This window comes from Phodopus roborovskii, unplaced genomic scaffold, assembly GCF_943737965.1.
Source record: "Phodopus roborovskii unplaced genomic scaffold, PHOROB, whole genome shotgun sequence".
NCBI lineage: Eukaryota > Metazoa > Chordata > Mammalia > Rodentia > Cricetidae > Phodopus > Phodopus roborovskii.
In genome coordinates, this window is record NW_026126418.1 from 16,549,755 (window position 1) to 16,577,277 (window position 27,523).

General features: G+C 43.8%; 2 protein-coding genes across 8 annotated transcripts in view; one reads left to right on the forward strand and one right to left on the reverse strand.

Annotated features, from left to right (window-relative positions):
* Positions 1–10,966, reverse strand: part of Celf1 (CUGBP Elav-like family member 1) — a 72,576-nt gene extending 61,610 nt beyond the window's left edge. For 4 of the 6 annotated variants that reach the window (XM_051184267.1, XM_051184266.1, XM_051184265.1 and 1 more), the window contains exon 1: positions 10,799–10,964. The gene's annotated coding sequence lies outside the window, so the exon portion shown is untranslated. Of the gene's footprint in view, positions 1–10,798 lie in introns of all 6 variants that reach the window. The other 2 variants (XM_051184268.1, XM_051184269.1) reach the window with 2 other exon arrangements.
* Positions 10,967–19,873: 8,907 nt separating this feature from the next.
* Ptpmt1 (protein tyrosine phosphatase mitochondrial 1) lies at positions 19,874–27,293 on the forward strand. 2 transcript variants are annotated; one of them, XM_051184293.1, is made up of 5 exons: positions 19,874–20,275; positions 20,368–20,448; positions 23,805–23,996; positions 25,024–25,074; positions 26,807–27,293. In XM_051184293.1, exons 1-5 carry the CDS (start codon positions 19,928–19,930, stop codon positions 26,942–26,944), a joined length of 810 nt encoding a protein of 269 aa, XP_051040250.1. In that variant the 5' UTR covers positions 19,874–19,927; the 3' UTR covers positions 26,945–27,293. The 2 variants fall into 2 exon arrangements, with proteins under 2 accessions (XP_051040250.1, XP_051040252.1); XM_051184295.1 differs by lacking the exon at positions 25,024–25,074 and having other exon boundaries at positions 19,882–20,275.
* The last annotated feature ends 230 nt before the right edge of the window (positions 27,294–27,523 follow it).

Sequence of the window (27,523 nt, forward strand, 5' to 3'; positions counted from 1 at the left end):
GTAAAGGGAGGGCTTGTGATAGTAACTCAATGGTATAGGCTTGCCTACCATGTGGGCAAGGCCCTCGGTTCCTTCATTATAACTAAAAATAGGGACCTGTCGTAGTTTGAATTTAACTGGCCCCCATAAACTCAGAGAGTTTGTTAGAGTAGGTGTGGCCTTGCTGGAGGCACTGTGGGGATGGGCCTTGAAGTTCCCTTTGCTCAAACTATACTCCTTGTGATACTCAGTTCACTTCCTGTTGCCTGCAGCTTAAGATGTAAAACTCTCAGCTCCTCCAGCACCATGTCTGCCTGCATGCCACCATGTGCTGCCATGATGATAATGGACTAAACCTCTGAAACTGTAAGTCACCCAATCAAATGTTTTCCTTTGTAAGAGTTGTCCTGATCATGGTGTCTCTTCACAGCAATAGAAACCCTAAGACAGGATCTAACAAATAAATAATCTTCTACTACATAAATAGCTCCCAGTGAAATATCCTTGAAGAAAGCCTTTCATGCAACTTAAAATGACTCTATACCCATAACCAATATTAATTAATCAAGAAGAAATCATCAGTTAGCTAATAAATGCCAAATGGTATAAATTCAGGTTGTCACCACTATCCTGTTATTCTTCTAACCCTTGGTCCCTACAAGTCTCTTGCTCAAATAGCAGTTGAAATAAGGCAAATCACTAATAAACAGCACAGGGTTTCTCTGGCAACAGACCACTCCAACCTAGCATAGAAGTCAGCAGCAGCGTCACCAAGACAGATAGAATATCCAGGAGAGAAACACTGAGCTGTGTGACAACAGCGTGAGAAAAGGAGATTAGTAAAGAGTGTATCCCACACACAAAAGTCACAGCACAAAGAAACTGGGAAAAACCTACAGTAAATTATACAAAATAAACTAGCAAAAATTTAACATATATATCCAAATAAAGTTGTGTCTAAAAACAAACAAATAAGCAAACAAACAAAAAAAAAAAAAACCCATCCAGTCAGAGTAGATTATTAGTTACCCTACATTATCACCAAATATCACACATTCCCCTATCCTTTGCTAGAATTTGCTTCCACTTCACAGGAAACAAAAAAGGTAAAAGAACAAAGAGAAACTGTCAATGGTTCCTAACCTGGAGATTCTTTTCTGAAGAACAATGTTGTGTGAATCAAACAACTAATCTTACAAAACTGAAACATTAATAACTGAACAACTCTGGAATCTGGACTTGGAGTGGTCCTACACAACTTTAATCCCAGCACTCCAGAGGCACAGGCCTCAGACCCATAGACTCCAGCCTGGTCTACATAGCTAGTTGTAGGTCAGCAAAAACTACAGAGAAACACCCTCTCCCAAAACAAAATAAACAAAACTAGGGAAGAAAAGTTAAAGGAGTCAACTCCATTTTGTTAGAGAGAAACACAGCTGCCACAGTTAGTGAACAGACTATAAACACACACCAAAAGCACATTCTAATGGATTGTAATCCCTTCAGTTTCAGTATGACCACAACTAGACTCTTCTTCAAATGGTACACTCAAATGCTGTTCAGAAACTTAGTCCTTTTACTTGAAAGGTAGATGCAAAGGTCCTTGATTTGATATCACACAGAACAATTGTCACAAAATTTTACATTTAAATTTAAGCCTAAAATGCTTCAAATAATATAATGAAATATACTTACATCACATATTAACTAGTTCTCACTTTTTGAAAGGAATAAAAGTTTCTATGAAACTCAAGCTCTCTGTATACAAGTTAGAAATCCTCTGAGCATAGAAATACAGCTGTAACAGCCCTAACAAGAGGACTGAGACACAAGGCTTGATAGTTCAAGGCCAATCAGAATCAGATCAGGCCACATAGGGAAATCCTGTTTAATAAGAAAAAAAAAAAAAAAAAAAAAAAAAAAATCACCTATATAGCCTTTTGTCTAGAGGAAGAAAAAAAAAATAGCATTCATTCTTCTAACTCTATGAGATCAAGTTTTTATTTTTATGTAGAGGAAAGTTTGGCTGGTAGAGGTGTTTTTGAGCCAGAGTCTTGCTGCTATATAGCCTGACTCAACTTCCTAAAATAAATACAGTTATTGTTGGTTTTTTGTGAGTGATTTATTTGGTGTGTGTGTGTTGTCTTCGAGACAGGGTCTCAGATTTGTTTGGGGGGTGTGTGTGTGTGTGTGTGTGTGTGTGTGTGTGTGTGTGTGTGTGTGTGTTGTCTTCGAGTCAGGACCTCACTATGTAACCCTGACTATCCTGGAACTCACTATGTAACCCAGGCTGGCCCCAAACTCAGAGATCTTCCTGCCTCTGCCTTCCTAATGCTGGGATCAAAGGTATATGCCACTATAGCCAACTCAAGTTTTAAAGGGGGCAGAAGAACTGGCTGTCACCACAAAAGTCTAGTGAGCTGAGTTTGACACCCAAATCCAAAAAAAGATGGAAGGGAAAAAACCAACTTTACCACAGAAACCTATGTTTCCATATCTTCTCACTTAAGACCTGGCACACATACAAACACATGTAAACACATATAAAATAACAAATATTATAAAAAAAAAAAAAAGCCAGGAAATGGTTGGCATATGCACATGGCCAGCATTTGTAAGGTGGAGAAATGAGGATCAAGAATTCAAAGTCATTGTTGGCTACAAGAAACTGTTTGGGAAGAAAGGAAATACAGCCCAGTGGTTAAGAGCATTTGCTCCTCCAGAGGAAGCTAGTTCAAATTCCAGCACCCATGTCAAGCAACTCACAACTGCCTGTAATTTCAGTTTCAGTGGATCCAATGACCTCTTCTGGCTCCTGCTAATACTGGCAGACACAGAGACACATACACATGAATAAAATAATTTAAAGTGAGAAAGGAAAGAAAAGAAAAAAAAGGGGGGAGGGGGTGGAAACTCTAAGGAGTTTAAGATAGCTTTAGGCAAAGACAAAAGTACAATTTTAGATAAAGGTAAAGACCTCATAAAGAGAACAGTTTTTTCCCGGGCCATGGTGTCCCAGCACTAGGGAGGCTGAGTCAGGTGGATCTCTGTGAGTTCAAGACTAGCCTGGTCTACAGAGTTCCAGAACAACCAAGAACAAACAAACAAACAAACACACACACACACACACACACACACACACACACACACACACACACACACAAACACTGTCTCAAAGAAAACAAATAACTTGCCTCCAAGTTGCTTTTGGTGGTGTTTCATCACAGCAATAGTAACCCTAAGACATGTATGGTATAAAATTCTCAAAAAACATTTAGAAAAATAGTTCAGTACTGTAACAGGAAACAGCCTTATCAACACTGCCCAAATTATAAGTTAATTCTGACATTACCAGTAGAGTATTATCTTTATTTTAGGGGTGTGTGTATTGCCTGCATTTATGTATGTGAACCATGTGTGTGCCAAGCTTTGAAGGCCATAAAATTGTCAGATCTCCTGGAACTGGAGTTATAGACAGTTGTGAGCTACCACATGGGTATTGGGAACTAAACTGGGTCCTCTGAAGAGCAAGTGTGCTTAGCCTGAGCCAGTTCTTCAACCCCATATCTTTAAACATAGGAAAACAGCACCAGAAATACAAGCCACAATGGTGCTAACAATTTTTAAGCCTAGCACACCAAGCTGCCTCAACTCCTCTCCCAAGTTATGTCCATGTAAGACACACTGTCTTTTCAAACCATTAAGTTTCCATTTTAAGGATTCTACAATCAAAGAATCAACTCTTAATTACAGAAGTCTCACGTTTTTTTTTCTCTCCCTCGCTGATTTTTCAAGGGTTTGTGTGTGTAGATCTGGCTGTCCTGTTAACTCACTCTGTAGACCAGACTGACCTGGAACTGAAGAAATCTGACTGCTTCTGATTCCTAAATGCTGGGATCAAAGGCGTGCATTTAGCCATTTCAGTGTGTCAAAACATATCAAACCAAACTGTGGGTTAATCAACAGCAATCAACATTGAAACCTATTAGAAATTTAATTCAGAAAGTCAGACATGGTGGCTCACACTGAAGATTCCAACTTAGGAGGATGAGGTAGGAGAGCCAAACAAGTTTAAGGCCAATCTAGGCAACATAATGGATAGATTTGACCTTTAAAATTTACTTAAATCTAAGTCCTAAACCTAAAAAACTTGGGGAAAACTTTGTCATTAGATTTGATAATAATATAATGGATATGACAGCAGGCCAGACACCAAAAGTGAAAAATTAGATGAGAGCAAACTTAAATACCTATGTGGTAGCCTGTGGTGGTGCATGCCTTTCATCCTAGCACTCAGGAGGCAGAGACAGGAGGATCTCTGTGAGTTCAAGACCAGCCTGCTCTATAAAAGCTAGTTCCAGGACAACCTCCAAAGCCACAGAGAAACACAGTGTCGAAAAAACAAACAAACAAATAACTACGTGGTCCAGAGATCCCAATCAGCCTGGTATGATGCACTTGCTTATAATACCACCATTCTGAGACAGAGGTATGATGACTGCTGCATGTTTGAGGCCAGCCCTGGTAGTCTCTACAGTGAGAGTTGTCTTATAACAAAAACAAAACAAACAAAAAAGGGTGGGAAACAGCCAATTAGCAAAATGAAAAGCAAGCTACACCACAGAAGAAAATCTGAAAATCATACGGAATTAGGAACTTGTAAACTGAAGTAATTCTTTTGTCCTTCATCATAATATACAGGATCTAGGCAAGAGCTGCACAAGTAAGTTACAACCCAATCTGAAGCCCAAGTATAATTTAAAGGTATAAACAGTGAACAAGCATGGTAGCAATAGCCTATAATCTCAGCTCTCAGGAAACTGAGACAGGAAGATCACCCCCAGCTATACAGCAAAACTTTATCCCAACAACAAGGGGAGGGGGAACAACTAGCTCAGTTGATAGTGTTCATGTAGCATGCATGAAACGCTGGGCTAAATCTCCAGCACATTATGTGTGTGGGGGGTGGGGGATCACCCCAGCACTTGGAGACAAGTTAATTAGAAATAGTTCAGGTCGTCCTGGCTCTACCACAAGTTAAAGCCAGACTGGGATACAAAAGATTGTCTTGTAATCAAAACAAAACCAAAGGGAGGTAAGGGACAGACTGCAACAGAGACCAATCTAGGCTATATAACAACACCATAAACAAACAAAAACAGGGACAGTGAACTTACTGTTCTTCCAGAGGACCTAGGTTCTTTTCCTAGTACCCATGTGGCAGCTTACAACTGCTGTTAACTCCAGTTCCAGGGGAGCTAGCTCCCCCTTGACTTCTGAGGGCACCAGGTACATACAGGCAAAAAACACACACATAAAATAAATTTTAAATTTAAAACAAAAGGCTGGGTTGGTGGGCACCACACACTTTTAATCCCAGTACTTAGAAGCAGAAGCAGGAAGATCTGAGTTCTAGGCTGAGTTCCAGAACAGCCAATTTGACACAGAGAAATCCTGCCCTCCCCATATCCCCCCGCAAAAAAAAAAAAAAAAAAAAAAAAAAAAACCTAGCAGGGCTGAAGAGATGGCTTTAGCAATTAAAGGTGCTTACTATGTACTTTCAAAGGGTCAAAGCCCAAGTTTGGTCCCCAGTTACCCTTACCCATATAGGACATACAGCAACAACCACCTGTAACTCCAGCTTCAGGGCATCCAGCACCCTCTTCTTGACTGCATGGGCAGGTACACACATGTGACATACACAGATAAACACTCATACACATAAATAAAATAAATCATAAAAGCAAAATTTGTATGGCTACTAAAACATAAGGTCCAGCAAGATGGTTCAGCATGTGAAAATGCCTGCTGCTAAACCTGATGAATCTTCCAGGACTCTCTTGATAGAAGGAAAGAACCAGTTCCACCTCCCCAACCCATATGGTGGGAGAAAACTGAATCCCAAAAATTATCTTCTGGTTTCCTTTGGACATTATACCATATTGAGTGAACATTTACACATACGCGCACAAATATATTTTAAACAAAATCACAGAAATAAGTATTGTAAAGCACATAAAAACTAGAATGCTTATCAGTGCTGATGGGATTATAAAATAGCATAAATGGGCTTAGATGTTGCTTAGTTAGTAGAGTACTTGATTTACATACCCAAAGCTCTGGGTATCAGCTCAACCCCCAGTACCATAAAAACCTGTAGTGGTGATGCGCCTCTGACCTCACAGAATTTGGGAGGTGAAAGAAAGGAAATCAGACTTTCAAGGGCACACTCATTCATAGCAGATTCATGACTAGCCTGGATACATGGTAATTTAGTAGTTAATAGCATTTCATGCTCTGCTAGTTTATTTAGTTCAGTTCTCTGCACCCATATCAGATAGCTCACAACAGCCTGTAACTCTAGCTCCAGAGGATGCAATGCCCTCTTCTGGCTTCTGTGGGCACTTGCACACATGTGGCATACATATTCACATTCATTCTCTCCCTCTCTTCACCTTTCCCCACCACTGTCAACCCTCCCCCATCTTCTCTCTCTTCCTAACACTTAGGAGAGGCAGGCAGATCTCTGAGTCTGAGACCAGCCTGGTCTACACAGTCAGTTTGAGCTACACAGAAAGACCTTGTCTCAGGAAAAACAAAAATCCTGAACCTCAAAACATCTCTGGACCTATGGACTCAAGCATTTAGGATAGAGGATGGAGAACTACAGGCAAAAGAAATGAAAGCAAAATCTGCACAGAACAGGTATGTGATACATTTCTGTAGTACCAGTTCTCAAAGGCAGACCATCCTAGTCTACACAGTAAGTTTTAGGCTGGTCAGGGCTATAGACATAGCAAGGCTGTCACAACAATAAAACAACAAACAAAAACTCGGTAATACTAAATTTAAAAATCACTCAGTTGAACATTTTAAGTGGATAAATTATATGGTATGTGAACCATATCAAAATAAAGCACTTTTTCAAAAGAACTTAATCAAATCCTATTACTCACTGGTTTAAAGACTACAGAGCTATTTGTTAGGAAGACCCAAATCCCTGAGCAAAGGAGCCTATGCTCTTGCTCCCTCCAAATGACAGCTGTTCCCAACCCCCCCAAGCACCCCACCACTGTTATTATCTAACAGCATACTCCCTTATTAGGTCCAGTCTTCCAGTGAAACAAAGTTAAAGAAGCTACAGTACAGTATAAGGCGTGGCACTAAATTTAGTACTCACACTCTATACTTGGCAACAGAGCCCAAATTTTCATTAAAACAAATCACACAATGGACATATACACAATAAATGTTAGGTCTCTGTTAATTTCCTGTCTTACTCTTCTGACCCACATTTAAAAGAAGGATTTTCCTGCTCTTATGGAATATTATTTTAAATGTTTCTGAGGGCTGGTGAGATGGCTTAGAAGACCTGGGTTTGAATCACAGTTCCTACACAGTGGCTCTAAGTTCCTACATAGTGGCTCTAAACAGTCTGTAACTCCAATTCCTGGGGGTTCATCACCCTCTCCTGACCCTCTGGGCAGTACACACATGTGGTATACATACAAAAAAGCAGGAAAAACAACATATGCATAATAAAATGTGGTTGGTAAAACAAACCAAGCCAGGTGGGAAGTGGTGGTGGACACTTTTAATTCCAGCACTTGGGAGGCAGACACAGAGGTAGGCAGATATCTGTGAGTCTGAGGCCAGACTGGTCTACAGATTAAGTTCCTGGACTGCCAGGGATGTTATACAGAGAAACCCTGTCTCAAAAACAACTACCCAAACCAACCAACCAAACAAACCAAAACAAACAAACCAAGCCTACCACCTACTATTAGAGCTTAAAAACATCACAGCCAGGTGTAGTGACAGGCTCCTGTAATTCTAGCACTTGAGAGATAAAGGCAGAAGGTCTGGAATCCAAGATTTTTTTTTGGAGGGGGGGAAGCAATCACCAAACTGAAAAGACTACTATGGTAAATAACAAATGCTTCTTTCTTCACCACATATAAAATAGGCATGGTGACACATACCAATAATCCAGCACCTGGGAAGCTGAGACAGAAGTGCAGTGAATTTCTAGGCCAGTATGACCTACAGAAAATGAGGAACCTGCCCCCAGCAAAAAGAAAAGGATTCGTGCTAGAAGACAACTCGGGTACACAGCATACCTATCACCTGTGGGAGACCATGAGCTTCATTCCCAACACCACAAAAAAACAACCAACAACAAAAAGCTGGAGATAATAAAGACAAATTTTGGAAGATGTGGTGGTGTACACCATAATTCCAGCACTTGGGAGGTAGACCAGTCAAGATTACATAGCAACACCCTGTCTTTTTTTTTTTTTTTTTTTTTTTTTAAGACAGGGTTTCTCTGTATTGTTTTGGAGCCTATCCTGGAACTAGCTCTGTAGACCAGGCTAGACTCGAACTCAGAGATCCGCCTGCCTCTGCCTCCTGAGTGCTGGGATTAAAGGAATGCACCACCAATGCCTGGCTGCAACATCCTGTCTTTAAGGGATAGTGGGGATATAAAATTGTACACCCCCCAAAAAATTAACAATAATCTCTGAAAGATAAAATTTCAAACTGGGGGCCCCAAAGCAATACAGAGAAACCCTGCCTGGGGGAAAAAAAAAATCAAACGGGGAAGTGGTAGTAAGCACCTTTAATCCCAGCACTTGGGAGGCAGATCTCTGAGCTGGGGGCCAGCCTGGTATAAAGATTGAACCCCAGTATAAAGATTGAATCCCAGGGCAGTCAGGGCTACAGAGAGAAACCCTAACAAAAACAAAACCAAACAAAAAGTTAAAATTTCTTCCTGTTTGACTTACCTGTACCTTTTATAATGAACCTGCAACTTCTGTAATAAGAAAAGTATGTAGGGCCCAGTGGTGGTGGTACATGCCTTTCTTTATTCCCAGCAATTGGGAGCCAGAGGCAGGAGGATCTCAGTGAATTAGAAGCCAGCCTGGCCTACATAGTAAATTCCAGGACACTTCACAGGGCTTCACAGGGAAATCGTGTCTGGGGGATGTGGAGGGAGAGAAAAATAAAATAAATCACTCTGTCTTCAACTTTCACTATCTGCCCATCAGCCCAAATGTACTCCTTGTGAAATGGGTACCAATTCCTAAAGAATTTTGAAGATTAAAATGAACTAAGGATCATAATCAAAGAGTGAGTGAACGGACCAATTAGTAACTAACTGCAAAAAGATTTTTATAATGTAGGCTAACTAACTTCAAACCCAGAGTTTTTCCCATTCCATCACATCTTAAAGAATAAAGAACAGCTTCACTGGTCATTACAGTAGTTGTTTAGTTTAAAAAAGAAAAGGCAAAACAAGCAAACCTCTGGTAGGAGAGTGTTCTAAGAGCACTTGATGTAATAACCTTGGGCAAACAAGTCACTTTATTTTTTGAGGGCATGAGAAAATTGAGAGCACAGAAAAGATTTTCAACTATCTGTAACAGCCCCTCCTACTAATGGATCCTTGAAAAGAAAACCAAAGGGTAAGAACGAATGAAAGGAGTGGAGACCGATGCTCTGGAGCCAAGAGCCATTCTTAAGAGAAACAGGTGGTGAAGAAGGAACCACGAGGGACTATAGAAGCTTGACTGCTAGGGCAACAGCTCAAAGCTGCAGCTTTGCTTTATCGATAGCACTGCTTCAGTCTTTCCTAAGTCACAATCAGAAGCTGCATTCTCACTCAATAAAGCTAAAACATAAAACCAGTACTAAGAGAAAAAAAATCAGTGTAGCTGCAGTTTGTCCATTCAAATCTCCGTGATTTTCCAAGTACACCTGCTAACGCCAAAACTCGAAAAAATTAGAAGCAAGTCCAACTGAAGACACCTTCATTCTCACTAAAGATTTAAAGAGAAAATGAAACTGTGGGAAAGGTGAAAAGTGCAACTAAAACCTCTTCAATTCGAAGCCAGGGAAGAGACCTTTTAAAGGTGAAGTTCCTGTAAAGCGTGTTTGTAACTTCTTTACACCGCAGACACCATGAACAGACTCCATGCTCTTTAAAACCGATCAACAGCCTTCATACAGCGTTAACTCTGAGGACCACCAGAAAGATTCCGTTTTGCTAAAAGAGGGTCTGACCAAAATCTCCCTTTCCATCCGGGAATCTAAACCAATGAGAAGCTCCTTAAGAGCATATGCAATGGTCTGAGAGAATTAAAACAACCACCCTGCCGGAACCAACAACAACTAAGACAAGACCGACTTTAAATCCAAAGCCTAGCACCTAGCGGAGAAAGCGCATTCAAGAGCTGTCCGCGCTCCTGGGTGCGAGATTCGAGCCCTGCTACTAGGCCTTGACTGGGTGAGCACCTGATGTGGGGGTAGGGCGAGCTAGCTAAGGCGGACCCAGTGTGAGAACTGGGGGAGCTCTGGATGTTGGGGAAGCACTGCCTTCCAGGGGCGGGAATCTGGGGCAACCCTAGGGGTGGGCACCAAGAACACGTGGGGCGACAGGGTCAGGGAAGAGGCATCTCCGGCAGACAGCTGGGATCTCGCACAGCGGACCCAAAGAGGAGGACTTGAGTGCCGTGCAGGAACCAAGCCCTCGGGGCCTGGAGAGTGAAGGCAAAGGGCATGGGAGCCGGGGCAAGGCCACGAGGAGGGCGGGTCTCCCTGGGAGCAGGGGCACGCGCCGGGCGGACGCGAATGGGCCCCGAGTTCCCAGCAGTCCGCGGCCTCGTCCCCGGGGTGCGGGGAACCGGGAGCGACCGCGCCCGGAGGGCCCTGTGACCCGCGGCTGCCCGAACCGGACCCGCCCCGCGGCGCCTCCCTCCAGCCTCCCTCTTCCCTCCCTCCACCCCGCGGCCCGTTATACTGCGGCCGCCGCACTTACCAGCGGCTGCACCTGAGCCTGCCGCTGCCTCAGCTGCTGCCTGCGCCTCCGCAGCCGCCGCCGCCTCGCTGCTGAGGCCGAGTCCCGTGGGAGCCTCCGCGTCCCGCCGCCGCCGCCTCTGCCACTGCCGCCGCCGCCAGAGCAGAACACCCCAAAATGGCGGCACTTCCGGCACCTACCACCGGCGGGGAGGGCCGCGGAGGAGGGGCCGGGCTGCTAGGGGGAACGTACCACTTCGGAGCCGCCCGCCAGAGCTGATCCGAGAGGAGCGCCGCGCAGGGGCGGGCCGAGTGCCGGCGCTGCAGCGCCCCCTCTGGCTGAGGAGTGGAGGAGCAGCCGCTCCGAAACCCTGGGGGCCGCGGGCGGAGCCCTCAGCCCTGGGAACTGCAGGGGCGCATCTCTTTGTCTCAGAGCTGTACTAGAGAGACAACCCGGCCTGGGAATTGAAGTTCTTGCCCCTGTGCACCGCACCTACTGGACGTCGGATGGGCAAGCACCGCTGCTTGCCGCTGAAAGTACTCCTAAATAAATATCTGATGAAAGAATGAGCTGAATAGTGCTTGGTTAGCCCTGGACACGGGGCACACCCTCCTTTTTGCACGCCAGAATAAAGACAGCAGCATCCAGGCCTTGCTTCTTTGCTAGTATGTGGAATGTGTGTTGCAAGCTTTTAGAGTTAGGGAAGTGCCTTGTACAGAGATGATGATCAGCGGTGAGCGTGCGCAATCTGGCAAAAATCCCTGCGGCACCAGGGAGCTCCTAAGTAGTCTATTAAGAAGCTACCCAGCCCAAACCTACTCTTCTTAGGAAAAATTAACATTTTTTAAAAAAAGATTACACACACACACACACACCTTTTATAAGATTCAGGATTCCTACCCTGGATCTAAATGGGTTCACACGTTACAATTTGTTTATTTCACAAAGTCTAGACAATGAAATGTGAGACAATTAAATTCACATTGAGAGACAAAACTTAGTTCTGGGAGGTCCGGGCTCCATCAATTTACAAATTACTCATGTGTTGGCAACGATTTCTCTTTATCACTTGGCTTCTTAGAGCAAATGATTTGTACACCCACAAATGACAATTATAGTCTAACACACACGTGTACACACACACACACACACACACACAGCAGGCCCCCAACCAGAAGCCAAGGGTTTTCTCATGAGCTGGAAGCACAAACACAATCATGTAGAACAAAACAGCACCTTAATTGTACATTATCAAATTACCTAATTGTACTGTAAACTTTTGGGGCTTTTGAGACAGGTTTCATGACCTTGAACTTCTGAGTGTCCTGTTTCCACCTCTGTCACCCATGCGTGACTTTATGTAGATTAAATTTAGAACTTTGTACATGCTAGGCAAGCATTCTACCAAACTGAATCACATCCTGCCACTGTAGCATAGTTTTGTATACATTCATGATGCTGAAAATGTAAGCTTGTTGCTGTCTTGTTTGTTTGTTGAGACAAGTACCCACTATGAATGCTGGGATCAAAGGCATGTGCCACCACCACCTGGTATCACCATTTATTGATTTGACTGTTTTGGTTTGGGGAGATAGGGTTCTCACTATGTTGACCACACTGACTTGAACTCAGTCCTCCTGCCTCAACCTCATTACAAATGAGCACCAGTATGTTCTGACAAAGGTTTGTTAGTTCATCCTTACCTGATCACCCTATTTTATTTTATTATGTATGTGTTTGGGTGTTTTGCCTGCATATATATCTGCTTCACATGCATGCAGTGCCCAAAAAGGCCAGCAGAGAGCTTCAGATACCCAGGAACTGCAGTTAACAGATTTTTGCCAGAACTGGAGTAATAGACAGTTGTGAGCTGCCATATGGGTGCTAGAAATCAAATTCCAAGTCCTCTGGAAGAATAGCTGGTGTTCTTAACCACTGAGCAACCTCTCCAGCCCATGACATCATTTTAAATCACACACGTGCACAAACGCAGGTCAGGAGAGATGGTGTAGCCTGCCTGCCACCAAACCCGCTATGGAATTCAATCCCTGGGACCTACATGATGGAAGGAAAGAGCTGACTCCAGGATATTGTCCTCTTCTACATGTGTGCCCACACACATACACACAAATAAATAAATAAATGTTATTGTTTTTAACTTTACTTTTATTTTTATGTGCATTGGTGTTTTGCCTGGATGTATATCTCTGTAAGGGTGTTGAATTCCCTGGAACAGGAGTTACAGATAAATGTGATTTTAAAAATTAAAAGTAATAATTAATATTACTAAGGGTACAAAGGGAGTGAGAAAGTTGAAATAATAATAAGGAAATCTAGTAAGGTTATTCTTCCCAGATTTCAAATTGCCTTTTTGTCTTCATGTTGTTGGTGATGGGAATAGGGTTGGAGGTGGAAAGTGAATCAGTTACATGTAAAAGACTAGGTTAGGCCAGGCAATGATGGCCACGCCTTTAATCCCAACACTCAGGAGACAGTGGCAGGCAGATCTCTATGAGTTTGAGGCCAGCCTATACTGTTTCACAGAGAAACCCTGTCTCTGAATCTAACCCCAACTAAGACTCCTAGCAACAGGGGACATATAGCCTGAACTAGCCATCTCCTGTGATCAGGCAAGACTTCCAGTGGAGGGACTGGGGCCAACCCAGCCACACAACCTTTGACCTACAGTCTGCCCTGTCTATGGGATGTGCTGAGGTGAGGGTGGCACTGAGATTGTGGGAATGGCCAGCCTGGTACCCATGCCCACCCCTCACTGCAGGGAGTGCCAGGACTCAGAGGCTGGATGACCAGGAGACCTAGGATAGAACCAAACACTATCGGAGGGGGGGGGGAATGTCAACACAATACTGCTATACTCATATATTGTTGCCTAGCCCAATTGTTTTCATGCAGTGACTGATGGAAACAGATGCAGAGGGTCACAGCCAAACATTAGGCTGAGCTCAGGGAACCCTGCAGAAGAGAGGGAAGAAGGAATGTGAGCCAGAGGGGCCAAGGACACCACAAGAAAACCCACAGAAACAACTAACCTGGGCTCATAGGAGTTCAGAGAGGCTGAAACAACAACCAGGGGTCCGCATGAGACTTACCTAGACCCTCTACTAATATGTGACAGTTGTATATCTTGTTTACTGGGTGACTCCTAACAGTGGGATCAGGGACTGTCCCTAATGCTTTGGGTGGATCTTGGGAACCTATTCCTCATACTGGATCGCCTTGCCCAGCCTTACTACAATGTGAGGTGCTTGGTCTTACTGCAACTTGGTATGGCATGCTCTCATGCTTTGTTGATACCCATGGAGGAGTGGGGGAGGGGCAGAGAAGGAGGTGGAGGAATGGGAATAGGAAGAATGGAGGGAGGAGAAACTTCAATTAGGATGTAAAATAAATAAATGAATTTGTTTTTTAGAAAAAGGGTGGATCAGCCAGGTGGTGGTGGCACATGCCTTTAATTCCAGCACTTGAGAGGCAGAGGCAGGTGGATCTCTGTGAGTTTGAGGTCAGCCTGGTCTACAGAGAGAGGTCCAGGATAGCCTCCAAAGCCACAGAGAAACCCTGTCTTGAAAAACAAAAAAAAAAACAAAAAAAAAAAAAAGGATGGAAAAAGCAGGGTAGTAGTGATGCACACCTTAATCCCAGCCCTTGGGAGGCAAAGGCAAGCAGATCTCAATGAGTTCAAGGCTACCCTAGTCTACAAATTGAGTTCCAAGACAGCTAGGATTGTTACACAGAGAAACCCTGTGTCAAAAATAATAAGTTTGGGGCTGAAATAGTAATGAATATAGTGCCCATGGGACAACTAAGACACCTGAATCAATCACCAGAATCCACTTGAAAGGTCAGATAATCCCAGAACAGGGAAGGGGAAAACAGGTGTATCCCTGGAGGTTACTGGTCAAGCAGTCTAGCTAATCAGTGAATTCCAGGTCTCAGGAAGAGACCCTGTCCCAAAGAATAAGGCAGCTGCTGTGGAGAGATACCAAATACTGACCTGTGTTTCCTATATACATGCACATACACTTGGGAGGCTGTGGCAGAAGGATCAGGAGTTCAAGCCAGCCTGGGCTACGTGAGACCCTGTCCTAAAAAGAAATTAATTAATTAAATAAATAAAATTGCCGGGCCATGGTAGCACAACTTTTTAGACAGAAAACCTGTCTCAAAAAGGGGGGGGGCATTGGTGGCACATGCCTTTAGTTCCAGAACTCAGGAGGCAGAGACAGCCTGGTCTACTGAGTGAGTGAGTTCCAGGACAGGCTCCAAAGCTACAGGGTAGACCCTGTCTCTAACCCCCCCACAAAGAACCCAACAAAGGAAAAAAAATAAATAAAACAAAATAATATGTTTAATTTTGGGGGGTGGGGGTGTTAAGACAGGGTTTTTCTGTGTAACAACAGTCCTGACTATGCTAGAACTTGCTCTTGAACTCACAGAGCTCCACCTGCATCTGCCTCCCCAAATTCTGGAATTAAAGGCATGTGCTTCCATTGGCAGGCTAAAATATTTAATCTTAACTCAATAATAATCAAGGTATTCATATGTGAAGTATGCTAGGGATGAAATTCAATTGGTAGAAGGCTTAACTAGCATGCACAGATCTCTGGGTTTGATCCCAGCATTTGCATAACCCAGGTCTGCTGGTGCTGGTCTATAATCCCAGCATTAAAGAAACAGAGGAAGGAAGATTATACAACTTTAAGGCCAGCAGACTATACACAGCCAGTCATCTAAAGCTACATGTAGAGATCCTATGTTTAAAAAAAAGTCAAATGATTGTATCTCAGGCCTTTAATCCCGGCACTTTCAAGGCAGAGGCAAGCAGATCTCAGTGAGTTCGAGGCCAGTCTCGTCTACAGAGCTAGTTCCAGGACAACTAGGGATGTTACACAGAGAAACACTGTCATGAAAAACCAAATACAAAAAAACAAAAACAAGCAAACAAAAAAAGGGGGGGCATGGAGATGGCTCAGGGGTTAAGAGCACTGACTGTTCTTCCAGAGGACCCAGGTTCAATCCTCAGCTTCAACATGACAGTTCTCAACTGTCTGTAATTCCAGTTCCAGGGGATCTGACTCCTACATATAGACATTTTTGCAGGCAAAAACACCAATGCACATCAAATACAAAATACATAAAATTAAAAAGAAAGAAAAACAGACAGACAATAGGCTGGTTGACTTCTGATGGGTGTTTTTAAAAAACAAAATTTTTAAAAAATTAAAAGAAAAAATTAGGGCCATCAGGATGGCTCAGCCACATCTGATGATGACTCAAGTTTTATCTCCAGAACCCACATTTTTGAAGGAGAGAACTGACTCCTGTAAATTGTCCTCCATTGTATCAACACCACTAGACACACACATCACATACACAAACAGATCGATGAATGTATTAAAAACTAAACAGCTAGCTCTAGGCAGTGGTGGTACAAGCCTTTAGTTCCAGCACTTGGGAGGCAGAGGTAAGAGGATCTCTGTGAGTTCCAGGCCAGCCTGGTCTGCAGAGTGAGTTCTAGGACAGCCAGGTCTATAAAATGAAAACCTGTCTTGAAAAACAAAACAAACAAACAAAAAAAGCTGGCCAGGTTTGCTGATGCATGGCTTTAATCCCAGTACCCAGGGGGCAGAGTAAGCAGATCTGTGAGTTTGGGGCTAACCTTGATCTACCTAGTGAAGTTCCAGGGCATCCAGGAGTAGGTGGAAAGGCTGTGTCTTGAAAAACAAAACAAACAAACAAAAACAACTGGACATGATTGATGTACTCCTGGAATACCAGCACTGGGGAGGTAGAGGAATGGAAGAAGCCTAAAACAGAGGGTTTGTAAAACTTGAGATTTTTGTCTAAAAAAAAAAATGTTGGAAATTGTTGGTTGCTCAGTCAGACAGAAGACTTGCCTTGCATGAGTGAATATAAACTAAACCTAAATTTAGATCCCCAGAACCCACGTTAAAAAAAAAAAGAAAGAAGAAAGAAAAAGAAAAAGGATGGCAAAGACAGGCAAAAGCTCCCTGACCAGCTATTTTAGCCTACTTTGCAAAATTCCAGGCCAGTATAAGATCCTGTCTCAAACAAAATGTTGAAGACACTTGAGGAATGATGCTCAAATGTCAAAAAATGACATGGTGTGTGCATGCACACACACACACACACTCACACAAATGTACACATACACACATGAGCAGGCATACACACATACACAATGCCTATATACATTCCTATATACACAGAAAAACTTTCAAATTAAGCCAATGTGATTCTTACCACATTGGGAAATAAATTTATTTTTAATAATTTATTATAAAGGCTATTGCAAAGGATAGAGATGAACACACAATGAAAAGATACTTAGAGTAAGATTTGGAGGAAAAGCTGTGAAATTTCCATGCTTTTTCCAGCAGGCTACTCTCCAGGGACCTCCACATGTTCAGGTCTCTGGAAGCTCTTAAATAATTAAACTTAAAAGGCTGATCAAGTTGTGAGAAGCAGACATTCCTAATGCATACAAATATAGCCATACTGGAAGGAATAACTATTTACATTAAAAATATTTGCCTTGAGCTAGTAAGATGGCTCAGAAGGTGAAAGCCTTTGCCTCCAGCCTGATGTCACTTCTGCCTACACATTTATCTGAGTTTTATACTGTGTATACACATCTGTATCTACCCACACGTATACCATAAAAATTCACATCTAGTTATATGAAATTCTACAGAGCTGGGCAGTAGTGGCACATGACTCTAATTTGGGCACTTGAGAAGCAGTGGTAGGTGGATCTCTGTGAGTTTGAGGCCAGCCTGGTCTACAGAGCGAGCTCCAGGACAGCCAAGCCTACACAAATAAACCTTTCTCGAGGACAACAACAACAAAATTCTACAACGCTCATTAATCAATAGTGCATTTGTGCAATGAACAAGAAAGGATAAAGAGGCTCAAAAAGACATTACTAAGGCAAGGAAACAAGGAAACTTTGGGGTGGAAAGACTATGACCCATTGTTTTTATTAGGTTGATAGTTTCACAGGTATATACACACATCAGAATTAATTAAAGCATACACATATATATACACCTGGGTTTTTTTTTTTTTTTTTTTTTTTTTTAGATAAGAGTCTCCCTATGTAGTCCTGGCTGTCCTAGAACTCGCTCTGTAGACCAGCGTAGCCTCAAACTCATAGAAATCTGCCTGCTTCTGCCTTCCAAACCCTAGGATTAAAAGTGTTAACCATCATTTGTGGCCATAAAACATTACTTTAAATGTGCAGATACTCTATTTATATTCTATATGAGACAGGATCTCATATAACCCAAGCTGGCCTCCAACTTGACATGTAGCAGCTGAGGGTGACCTTAAACTCCCAATCCTCCTGCCTCTACCTTCCCAGTGCTGGTTTTACAGGTGTGTGCCACTTTATCTACCCTATGCAGTGGTGAGGATGGAACACAGGACTTAGTGCATGCTAGGCAAGCACTTTATCAACTGTCTTAGTTAGGGCTTCTATTGCTGTAAAGAGACATTATAACCATAGCAATTCTTTTGTTTGTTTTCCCAAAACAGGGTGTCTCTGTGTAACAGCCCTAGCTGTCTTGAAACTAGTTTTTTGTTTGTTTGTTTTGTCTTTGTTTGTTTGTTTTTGTTTTTGAGACAGGGTGTCTCTGTGTAGCTTTGGAGCCAGGCCTTGAACTCACATAGATCCACCTGCCCACCTGCCTCTGCCTCCGAAGTACTGCACCACTACTGCCCAGTGACATCACAACTCTTATAAAGAAAATGAAGACCGCAGGCCCTCACCCAACCCCCTGCTTTGGCAGCCATGAAAGGCTGCAGAAAAGACCCAGTAAGATGTAGGCCTCTGATTCAGCAATGTTGAGCTCCTGACCTTGCCCAACCTTGCTCTAGTCACTATGAAGCCAGATATCCTCCATGTGGCAAGGGCCTAATCAGAAGTTAGCTTCCAACACCTTCACACAGACAAACATGCAAGCAAAAACAGCAATGTATACACAATGGAAGAAAAATAATAGAAAAAAGAGAACATTCTCTTTTCTGAGGGAGAAAGTCTCACTATGTTGTACAGACTGGATTTATTTATTTATTTTTCATTTTATACACATGGGTAATTTGTGAGCCTAGTGCCCTCAGAGGCCAGAATAGGGCTTTGGGTCCCCTGGAACTGGAGTTGAGAGCCACCACCATATGGGTGCTGGGAGTCAAACCCAGATCCTCTGGAAAAGCAGCAAGCTGTAACCATTGAGCCCACCTCTGTGTCCCCAAGGCTGACTGTCTTTAAGTTTTGAACTCAAGGAACTCTCTTGCCTCAGCTTCCTGAATATCTGGGACTACAGGCATGGTGTACCTGGCTTATATTAGTTTTATTATTTTTTTCTTTTTTTGTGTATTTTTTCAAGATAGGGTTTTACTATGTAGTTCTGGCTGTCCTGTAACTCTCTATGTAGACCAGTCCAGGCTTGAACTCACACAGGGGTCCACCTGTCTCTGCCTCCAAAGTGCTGGGATTAAAAGCATGTGTCTCTATGATAGACTTGTAATATTTTTCTTCTAGTGAAAGACCTGCAATAGAGAAAAATAAAGACAATAGTGCTATGAAGAAAAATACTTTTCTTAATATTTAATATATACTTCTCATACTATTGTATATTCTGGTTTGGTCAGGTCGGGTTTGGGATTAGGAAGTAGGACTTAATTTTAAGGACATTCTAAGAGTGGTGGCAATGCCATTAATCCCAGCACTTGGAAGGCAGAGGCAGAAGTGTCTCTGTGTTGTGTTTTGGGCCAGCCTGGTCTACATAGCCATTATAAGGTCATTAGGGGTTACTTAGTGTGACACAGTCTTAAAAAAGAAAAAAGAAAGGAAAACATTAGATCGCAGGCCATCATTCTGGTTCTCTGTCAACAGCACCTCACCCCAGTGCAAGGTCGTCCAGGGCCTCCCTGGGTTTAGAGGAGTCTCTCCACCCATCCTTCTCCCAGGTGATGGGTGCACCCGGGATCCCCCCACCCCCAGAGGTCAGGGGTTGGAGAGAAGACCCTCCTCCCTAGGCAGGGTCACAGTTTCATTTCTCGTTGCCGTTGCAGCTCCCCCTCCCCCCGCGGCGCCTCTCCTTCGGAGCCATGGTGCCTGTCTCGGGAGCCCCGAGGCTCGGCCGGGACCGCGGGGACCCAGCTTCCGAGAGTCGGGAGGAGCCGGGCAGCCCGCAGCTCTCGCCTTCCGCCTCCTTCTCGCGGTGGCTGGCCACGAGCCCGGGGGCGGGCGGCTCGCCGCTACGCCTGGCGGGGTGGGGAGGGATGGCGGCGTCCGCGTGGCTGGAGGCCGGCTTGGCCCGGGTGCTCTTCTACCCGACGTTGCTCTACACTGTGTTCCGCGGGAGGGTGAGAGGATGGGCTCACCGCGACTGGTACCATCGCATCGACTCCACGGTGCTGCTGGGCGCGCTGCCGATGAGGAGCATGACGCGCCGGGTGAGAGAGGCCGCTGGGCCGGGCCGGGAGCGAGCCCCGGGCCTCGGCGGGCGCCCCACGGCCCTAGCTGAGCCCTCTCTTTGCTTCGGCAGCTGGTACTGGACGAGAACGTGCGCGGGGTGATCACCATGAACGAGGAGTACGAGACTAGGTTCCTGTGCAACACCTCGAAGGTGAGGACCAAGGGCCTGCCAGCCTGGGCCAGTACTCGGGTCTGTGAGGGACGCTGCGGGTGACTCTTGTCTCCCAGACGAGTGTCTGAGATCAGGTTGCCCTTCTCAAGCATTGAGTATGCGTATCAACTTAAATGGCTGCACGTGAAAAGCAGCCAAAGTTGATAAACCAGAACGAAGTCTTCCAGCCTGGAGCTCTGGCGACTCAGGTGGCTGAGGCCGGATCTTTTGAGCTCAGGAGTTCAAAAAGTGCCTGGGGCACTGTTTGAAAAAGGAAAGCGAGCTAATCCGGTTGGGTGGCTCACTCCTGGAAATCCAGCTAGCACAAGCAAGAGAAAAGGATTGCTGGAAGTTCCAGGCCAACTTGGAGATCTGCACTAGAGAGGACACAAGCAAGCCCTTCAAAATCGGGACCAGGGGTGTAGTTCTTTATGCACAGAATTGTACAAGTATATGTTACTTTGCATTTGTTATTTTGAGACAGAATCTAAAGTCGACAATGAACTTGATCTGATTATCTTGCCTCCACTTCCCAAGTACTGAGATTATAGGCATGTGCTAATCCACCCGTCTTGTGTTTGTAATTTTGGTAACTAAAATTGTGACTTAATGTGCCTTGTCTATTTAATTCATTCTCATCTTGAAAAGCACCTCCTTTTAAGAGGGCTTAGCTGGAACACTATGTAGGCAGAGGCCAGAAGATCTCTAAATTCAAGGCCAGCTTGGTCTACAGAGTTCCTGGGCATCCAGGGCTACACAGAGAAATCCTGTCCTGAAAAAAACAGAAAAAAAACAAAACAAACAGAAGGGATGTGGCTCATCCCTGTAATATAAGCAGTGTGTGTGTGTGTGTGTGTGTGTGTGTGTGTGTGTGTGTGTGTATCAAAAACTTGAGGGCAGCCTGGACTATATGAGCCTGTCTAAAAGCAAAGTCACACAAATAAGAAAAGCACACCCAGCTGGGCGTTGATGGCCCATGCCTTTAGTTCCGGTATTCGGGAGGCAGAGGCAGGAGGACCTTTGTGAGTTCAAGGCCAGCCTGGTCTACAGAGCTAGTTCCAGGACATGCTCCAAAACAATACAGAGAAACCCTGCCTCGAAAAACCAAAAAAAGAAAGAAAGAAAGAAAAAGAAAAGCACAGCCCCTCCCTGATTGGATCCCAGCACTTGGGGTGCTGAGGCAGATGGATCCCAGAGTTTGAAGCCAGCATGGTCTACACAGTGAGTTACAGGACAGCCAGGGCTATGCAGAGAAACCCTGTCTTGAAAAACAAAAAAAGAAAGAAAGAAAAAAATAAAAAGGAAAACTGCAGAGCAGACTAGGGATGTGTTTCAATTGATATAGGAAGCCCAGTTCAGAATAAAAACCAGATGTGATGGTGGTGCAGCACCAATAATCCCAGCACCAGAGGATCAGACATTCATGTTCGCCTGGGCAACATATGACTTCAAGACTAACCTAGGCTATATGAGGCCCTTTCTGAAAAAAAAAAAGGGGGGGGACAAAAGAGCATGTCACTGTTCCTTGAATTTCCCCAAGTACTGTCACAAGGTCTCAAGGTGTCATTAGCTATCAGTTAATACTCACTAATGTGGTCAGTTGTATAAAATGAGGGGTGACTGTAGCTACACAGACCATGTTTGGTCTCGATGTGAGGCACTGTCAATTGTAAGACAGAGTGTTTTCATCCCACTAGCCTAGAGATAAATTTCTAAGGCAGCAGTTGCATTTTAATTTGTCTAAGTATCTTCTGGCTGCCTTGCTAAATAGCCAGTTCCCATTCCAGTGCCCAGGTATTCTGACTCAGGACTCTTGAGTTCAGGAGTCACGTATTTAACAACTCTGAAAGTAGTTCTGGTTTGATTGACGGACAAGCCAATATGTGCTTCCAGGTTTTGTTAATTTGATTGGTGGGATTAAACTGGCCTTTGTGCACTCAAGTTGCATGGATTTGATAAACATAGCAAGGAGCTAGACAAGGAGGTGCACACCTGTCATTTTAGCACTTAGGAAGTGGAGGCTGGAGCATAACTCACAAGCATCCTTGGCTACACGGTGAAAATTGGGATCCAACCAACAACAGCAAAGAAGTAAGAATAGCTAGAGTGTATTTGAAGTCTTAAAGCAAAACAGTTGTCTAATGTAGCAAAGACTTTATTCCATTTTCTAGTTTAGTCTTAATATTACACAAAGGAAGGTAGGTGTCTTGTTTTGTTTTGTTTTTTATGGGGTGGAGGGGGATCTAATTTTGTAGCTTAGGATAGCCTTGAACTCCACTCACAGCATATCTTCCTGCTCCAGTCATCCTAGAGTTGGGATTTTAGACATGAGCCCCCACTCCTGTGTAAAGTGTGGTTTTAATTATAAGATAACCCTGTTTCTTTTACTATGTACCCCTCAAAATTGGCAAAAATTTATGTACTTATGACAAAATATATTATTATTGCCTACAGCTGGATCACTGTATAGGTCCCAAATAAGGCAAAACCACAGCTTGGTAACATGATTTTAAGTGGTGCTGGCAATCTGAGGGTTTCCTTTGCCAGGCACTACCCACTGAACTACATGCTCAGCTCCATCACTTCTGCAGCTGAATTTTTAACATTTGTTTTTATTGTTCTGATGTTTGTTTGTTTTGTTGTTGTTGTTTTGGGACAGTCTCACTATGTAGCTCTAGCTGGTCTGGAACTCTATGTAGATTCAAATTCATAGATATCCTCGAACCTTGGCCTCCCAAGTGCTGGAGTTAGTGTTTGCCTGTACACCTGACTGAAGATTCTTTAATTACATGTCTGTGTGGGTGGATGCTTACAGATGACTGTAAGCCTCCCAGTGTGGGTGCTTGAAACTGAACTCAGTTCATGGGCAAGAGTAAGTAGTAAGTGCTCCTAGCCACTGCACTGTCTCTCCAGACCTATAGCTGAATTTTATGAATTTTTTGTAACTAAAGATTGAAACGTCTAGAGAATATTTGAACATCTCTAATAGCAACACATCTGCTTAATGGAAGGTCAGCTGTTTGGTTTTTTGTTTGTTTTTCAAGACTGGGGTTTCTCTGAGTGGCCCTGTCTGTCCTGGAACTTGATCAGGCTGGCCTCAAACTCAGATCCACCTGCCTCTGCCTCCTGAGTGCTGAGATTGAAGCTGTGTGCCACTGTAGCCAGCCAAGGGTGGGCTGTTTTCAAGGCATTTCTGTGGTTGTTTTTTTTCCCCATTGGCATTTCTGTTTTACGAAAGAGTCACATGAGTCACATTATAGTAAACCCTGGAACTTGCTTGCTGTTTTGCTTGGGGACCCTCTCTTCACCTCAAACTTCTTTGATTTTCCTTTTTATGCTGGTGGACCCGGTTTTAGGAATGGAAGAAAGCAGGAGTTGAGCAGCTACGGCTCAGCACAGTTGACATGACTGGGGTCCCCACCTTGGCCAACCTCCACAGAGGAGTCCAGTTTGCTCTCAAGTACCAGTCATTGGGCCAGTGTGTCTACGTGCATTGTAAGGCTGGGCGATCCAGGAGTGCCACAATGGTGGCAGCATATCTGATTCAGGTAGGAGAAGTATCCCTGGAGTAGCCTCCGTATAGATTTCCAAAAGTTTAGTAGCATGCTTTCCTGGCAGGCCTTCCTGGAGAGAACCATTGTCCATTTCCAATCTGATAGAAGGTAGTGTGGCATGGTGCCAAACACCCCATTCTTGTGCACAGGCCAGCTTCTGGTTCTGCCCTTACAAACACGGATTATCCTCTGTGATGCTGTCTTTTTAGCTTAAATGTGACAGGAAACTTAATGACAAGTTATGTCAAAGTGCTTGCCTACAGTAGGCCTAAAAGGAAAAAGAAAAAAAAAAAAAAGTTTTAAAGAGTGTTCAACCCAGCAGAAGATTAGAAGATTGGAAAATTACTTTTTGTTTGAGGTTGTATGAGATAGTATCTGGTTATGAGCCCTGACTGGCTGGGATTTCACTATGGAGACTAGAGTAGTAGTGCCTTTGTAAATGAGGCTTGCAGCAATCCTCCTGCCTCTGCCTCCTGAGTGCTGGGATTACAGGCATGCACCACCACACCTGGCCCAAATGTTTGCTTTAAATGGCATGGCAAAGGGCTAGCTCAGTTAGTAGAATGTTCGTCTAGCATGCATGAGGCCCTGGGTTTGATCCCCAACACTGCATAAAACTGAGTGTGGTAGAACATACCTGTAATCCTAACACTTGGGAGATGGAGGTAGGAGAATGAAGTTGAATGACATCCTTAACTACAGCGCTATATTGTGAGTTCAAGGCCAAAAACAGCAGGTCTGAAAGCTTAGTGCTGATCACTTCTCTGTCTATGGCATTTCAGAGTAAAGCTCTAAACATTAGTTTTTGTTGTTTAATACTTAGTATGTGCACACCTGGGGATACTGCTCAGTGGTAGAGTGCCTGCCTGCCTGCCTGCCCAGCATGTGTGAGGTCCTAACATTATTCCCTGATACTGGGGGAGAAAAAAGAATTTTTGATTGGCAGACAGATACTTTAAAAATATTTAGAAGCAAATGTTCTAGAGTCCTTTATCATTTCCCTCTGTCTTTCCTTTTCCAGCTTGACTCATCTTTGCTGTTATTCTGGCTCTTGCATAGTATTTCCAGTCAAGTGGGTAGTTTAAGGAAATGCAATAATCAGCATAGCCCTGTTAATGTGGACTATATGTGATTGAACTACATTTTTCATTATAACCATAGCTTTCATTATAAAGATTCTGCTGGAAGCTGGGTATGGCTATGCATACCTGTAATTGGAAGCAGAGGATCTCTGCAATTCTTAAGGCCACACTGCTCTAAGAGTTATAGGTCAACCAGACAATATTTAGTGAGACTCTGTCTCAAAGAAGACCATAAAGAAAAAAACCTGCTGGGAGTAATCTCAGGATGGTATTTGGGTCCAGATGAGAACTGATTCAGAAGGCTAGAACTGTTTTAATCCTGTAGAGTTCTAAATCAGTGTGCATCCCTAAAACAAAGCCGGGTGGCGGCGGTGAATGCCTTTAATCCCAGCACTGGGGAGGCAGAGATAGGCAGATCTCTGTGAGTTCAAGGCCAGCTTAGTCTACAGAACTGCTAGTTCCAGGACAGCTAAAGCTGTTACACAGAGAAACCCTGTCTCAAAATACCAAAAAAAAAAAAAAAAAAAACCACAAAGGTAACTAACCTTCCTAAATTTAAAAACTACTACTTTTTCTACCTATGGTGATGAATTTCAGAAAAACATCATATGGTTTTAGAAATTAATGTTTGTGTGTCTTCTGTCAGACTCTCATATAGCCTAGGCTGGCTTCAAAGTCAATTATGTCAGTGAGGATGACCTTGAACTTCTGGCCCTCCTGCCTCACCCTTGTCACAGATGTGAATCAAGGCACGCAGAGTGTATGGTCTTGGAGCTTGAATCCAGTGTTTCACTCAGACCTGGTAAGCGCTTTACCACTGAGCTATACCCCTAGCCTACTTTTAGAAATTCTTATTAAAATCCCAGCTCAAAAAGGACAGAGTAGACCTAGGAAATCTGGGGTCTCAGCTTCATGGGTTCAACCCCCCCCCCCCACCACTATTTGGCAGAGTACCAATAAACAGGATTGTAGGATTGGTTGACTGAAGTAGTTAAAAGTGCTATCATGGAAGATGTCCTTTTGTTCTTGAGAAGATATCTGCTCTTACTGTGGCTGGTGTCAAACTAACAGTCCTGTGCTCATGTGATCTCCAGCATACCACACTCAGCAAAGGAACCTTTTTTTAGTCCTGGGCATTGAACCCAGGTGATTTAAGCATATTAACCAAATGCTCTATCATTGAGCTATATCCCTAGCTCTCTTTTTACTAAAACATCGTTTCGCTAAGTCACCTGGGCTGGCTTAGAACTATAACTCAGACAAGCTTTGAAGTTGTGGTCCTGTCTTAACCTCTTGAGTAACTGGGCTTATAGGCCTGCACCTCTCAGCCTAGCTGGAACATGATTTTCTTTTTCTTGTTGGGAGAGTGGGTTTCAAGAGAGGGTTTCTGTGTAGCTTTGGAGCCTGTCCTGGAACTGGATTTGTAGACCAGGCTGGCCTCAAACTCAGAGATCCACCTGCCTCTGCCTCCCAAGTGCTGGGATTAAAGGCATGCACCTGCACCACCACTACCACCACGGCTGGCTGGAGCATGATTTTCAAAGCTCAAACCTTGGTTACAGTTGTCAGGCCTGGCAGCAAGTACCCTTACCTGGAGAGCTACCTTGGCAGCCCAAGTCTTCTTAAAAAGTCTCTGGAGTCCTCCAGCCCCTGCTCATAGGCCAAGGGCACCGTTATGCTTGCCTCTTCCTTTCTTGCTCATTTTCTCACCTTGTACTTCAGGTGCACAAGTGGAGCCCAGAGGAAGCTATAGAAGCTATAGCCAAAATCCGGTCACACATCTCCATCAGGCCTAACCAACTGCAAGTTCTCAAAGAGTTCCACAAGGAGATTACTGCAAGAGCAGCAAAGAATAACTGATGACAACTCTCACACTGACATCTCAAGATTGTGAAGTCTGGGGATGACAAAGAACTTGGCTCTACCCAAGTAAAAAAGTTTAAAGGACAAAGGGGCTTAAGCCAGAACAACACCCAAATATGCTGAGTAATAGATAATGTGCCTCCTTTGCCTTCCTTCCCTGAAATAACACTGTCAGATGGCTACAGAGAACAGGATTGTCTGGCTAAATCTTACTTTCTTCAACAGGGTCAAGGAAATATTAATTTTAACAGAAATCTATTGTGTATCTGATATTTTGTGTAATGACACCATAACACGTTAAATGCTAGAAAAGGAAAGAATAAATACTCAGATCTGTTCTTTGTTACTATCAGAATCCCAATATCAATTGTATAACTTGGCAAAATGCTTGCCCAGCATGTATAAGGCTCCGAGTTTGGTCTCTAGCACTCCCAAAAATAAAAATACCCTAATTTCCCTGACCCTGTGGGACTCCCCTTACACTTCTGGAGCAGTGATCAGAATGTAAAAGCATGTATGGGGTGCAGGCACGATTGCTAACTAAGGAATGTCTATAATGTCACCTTCTCAGGAGTC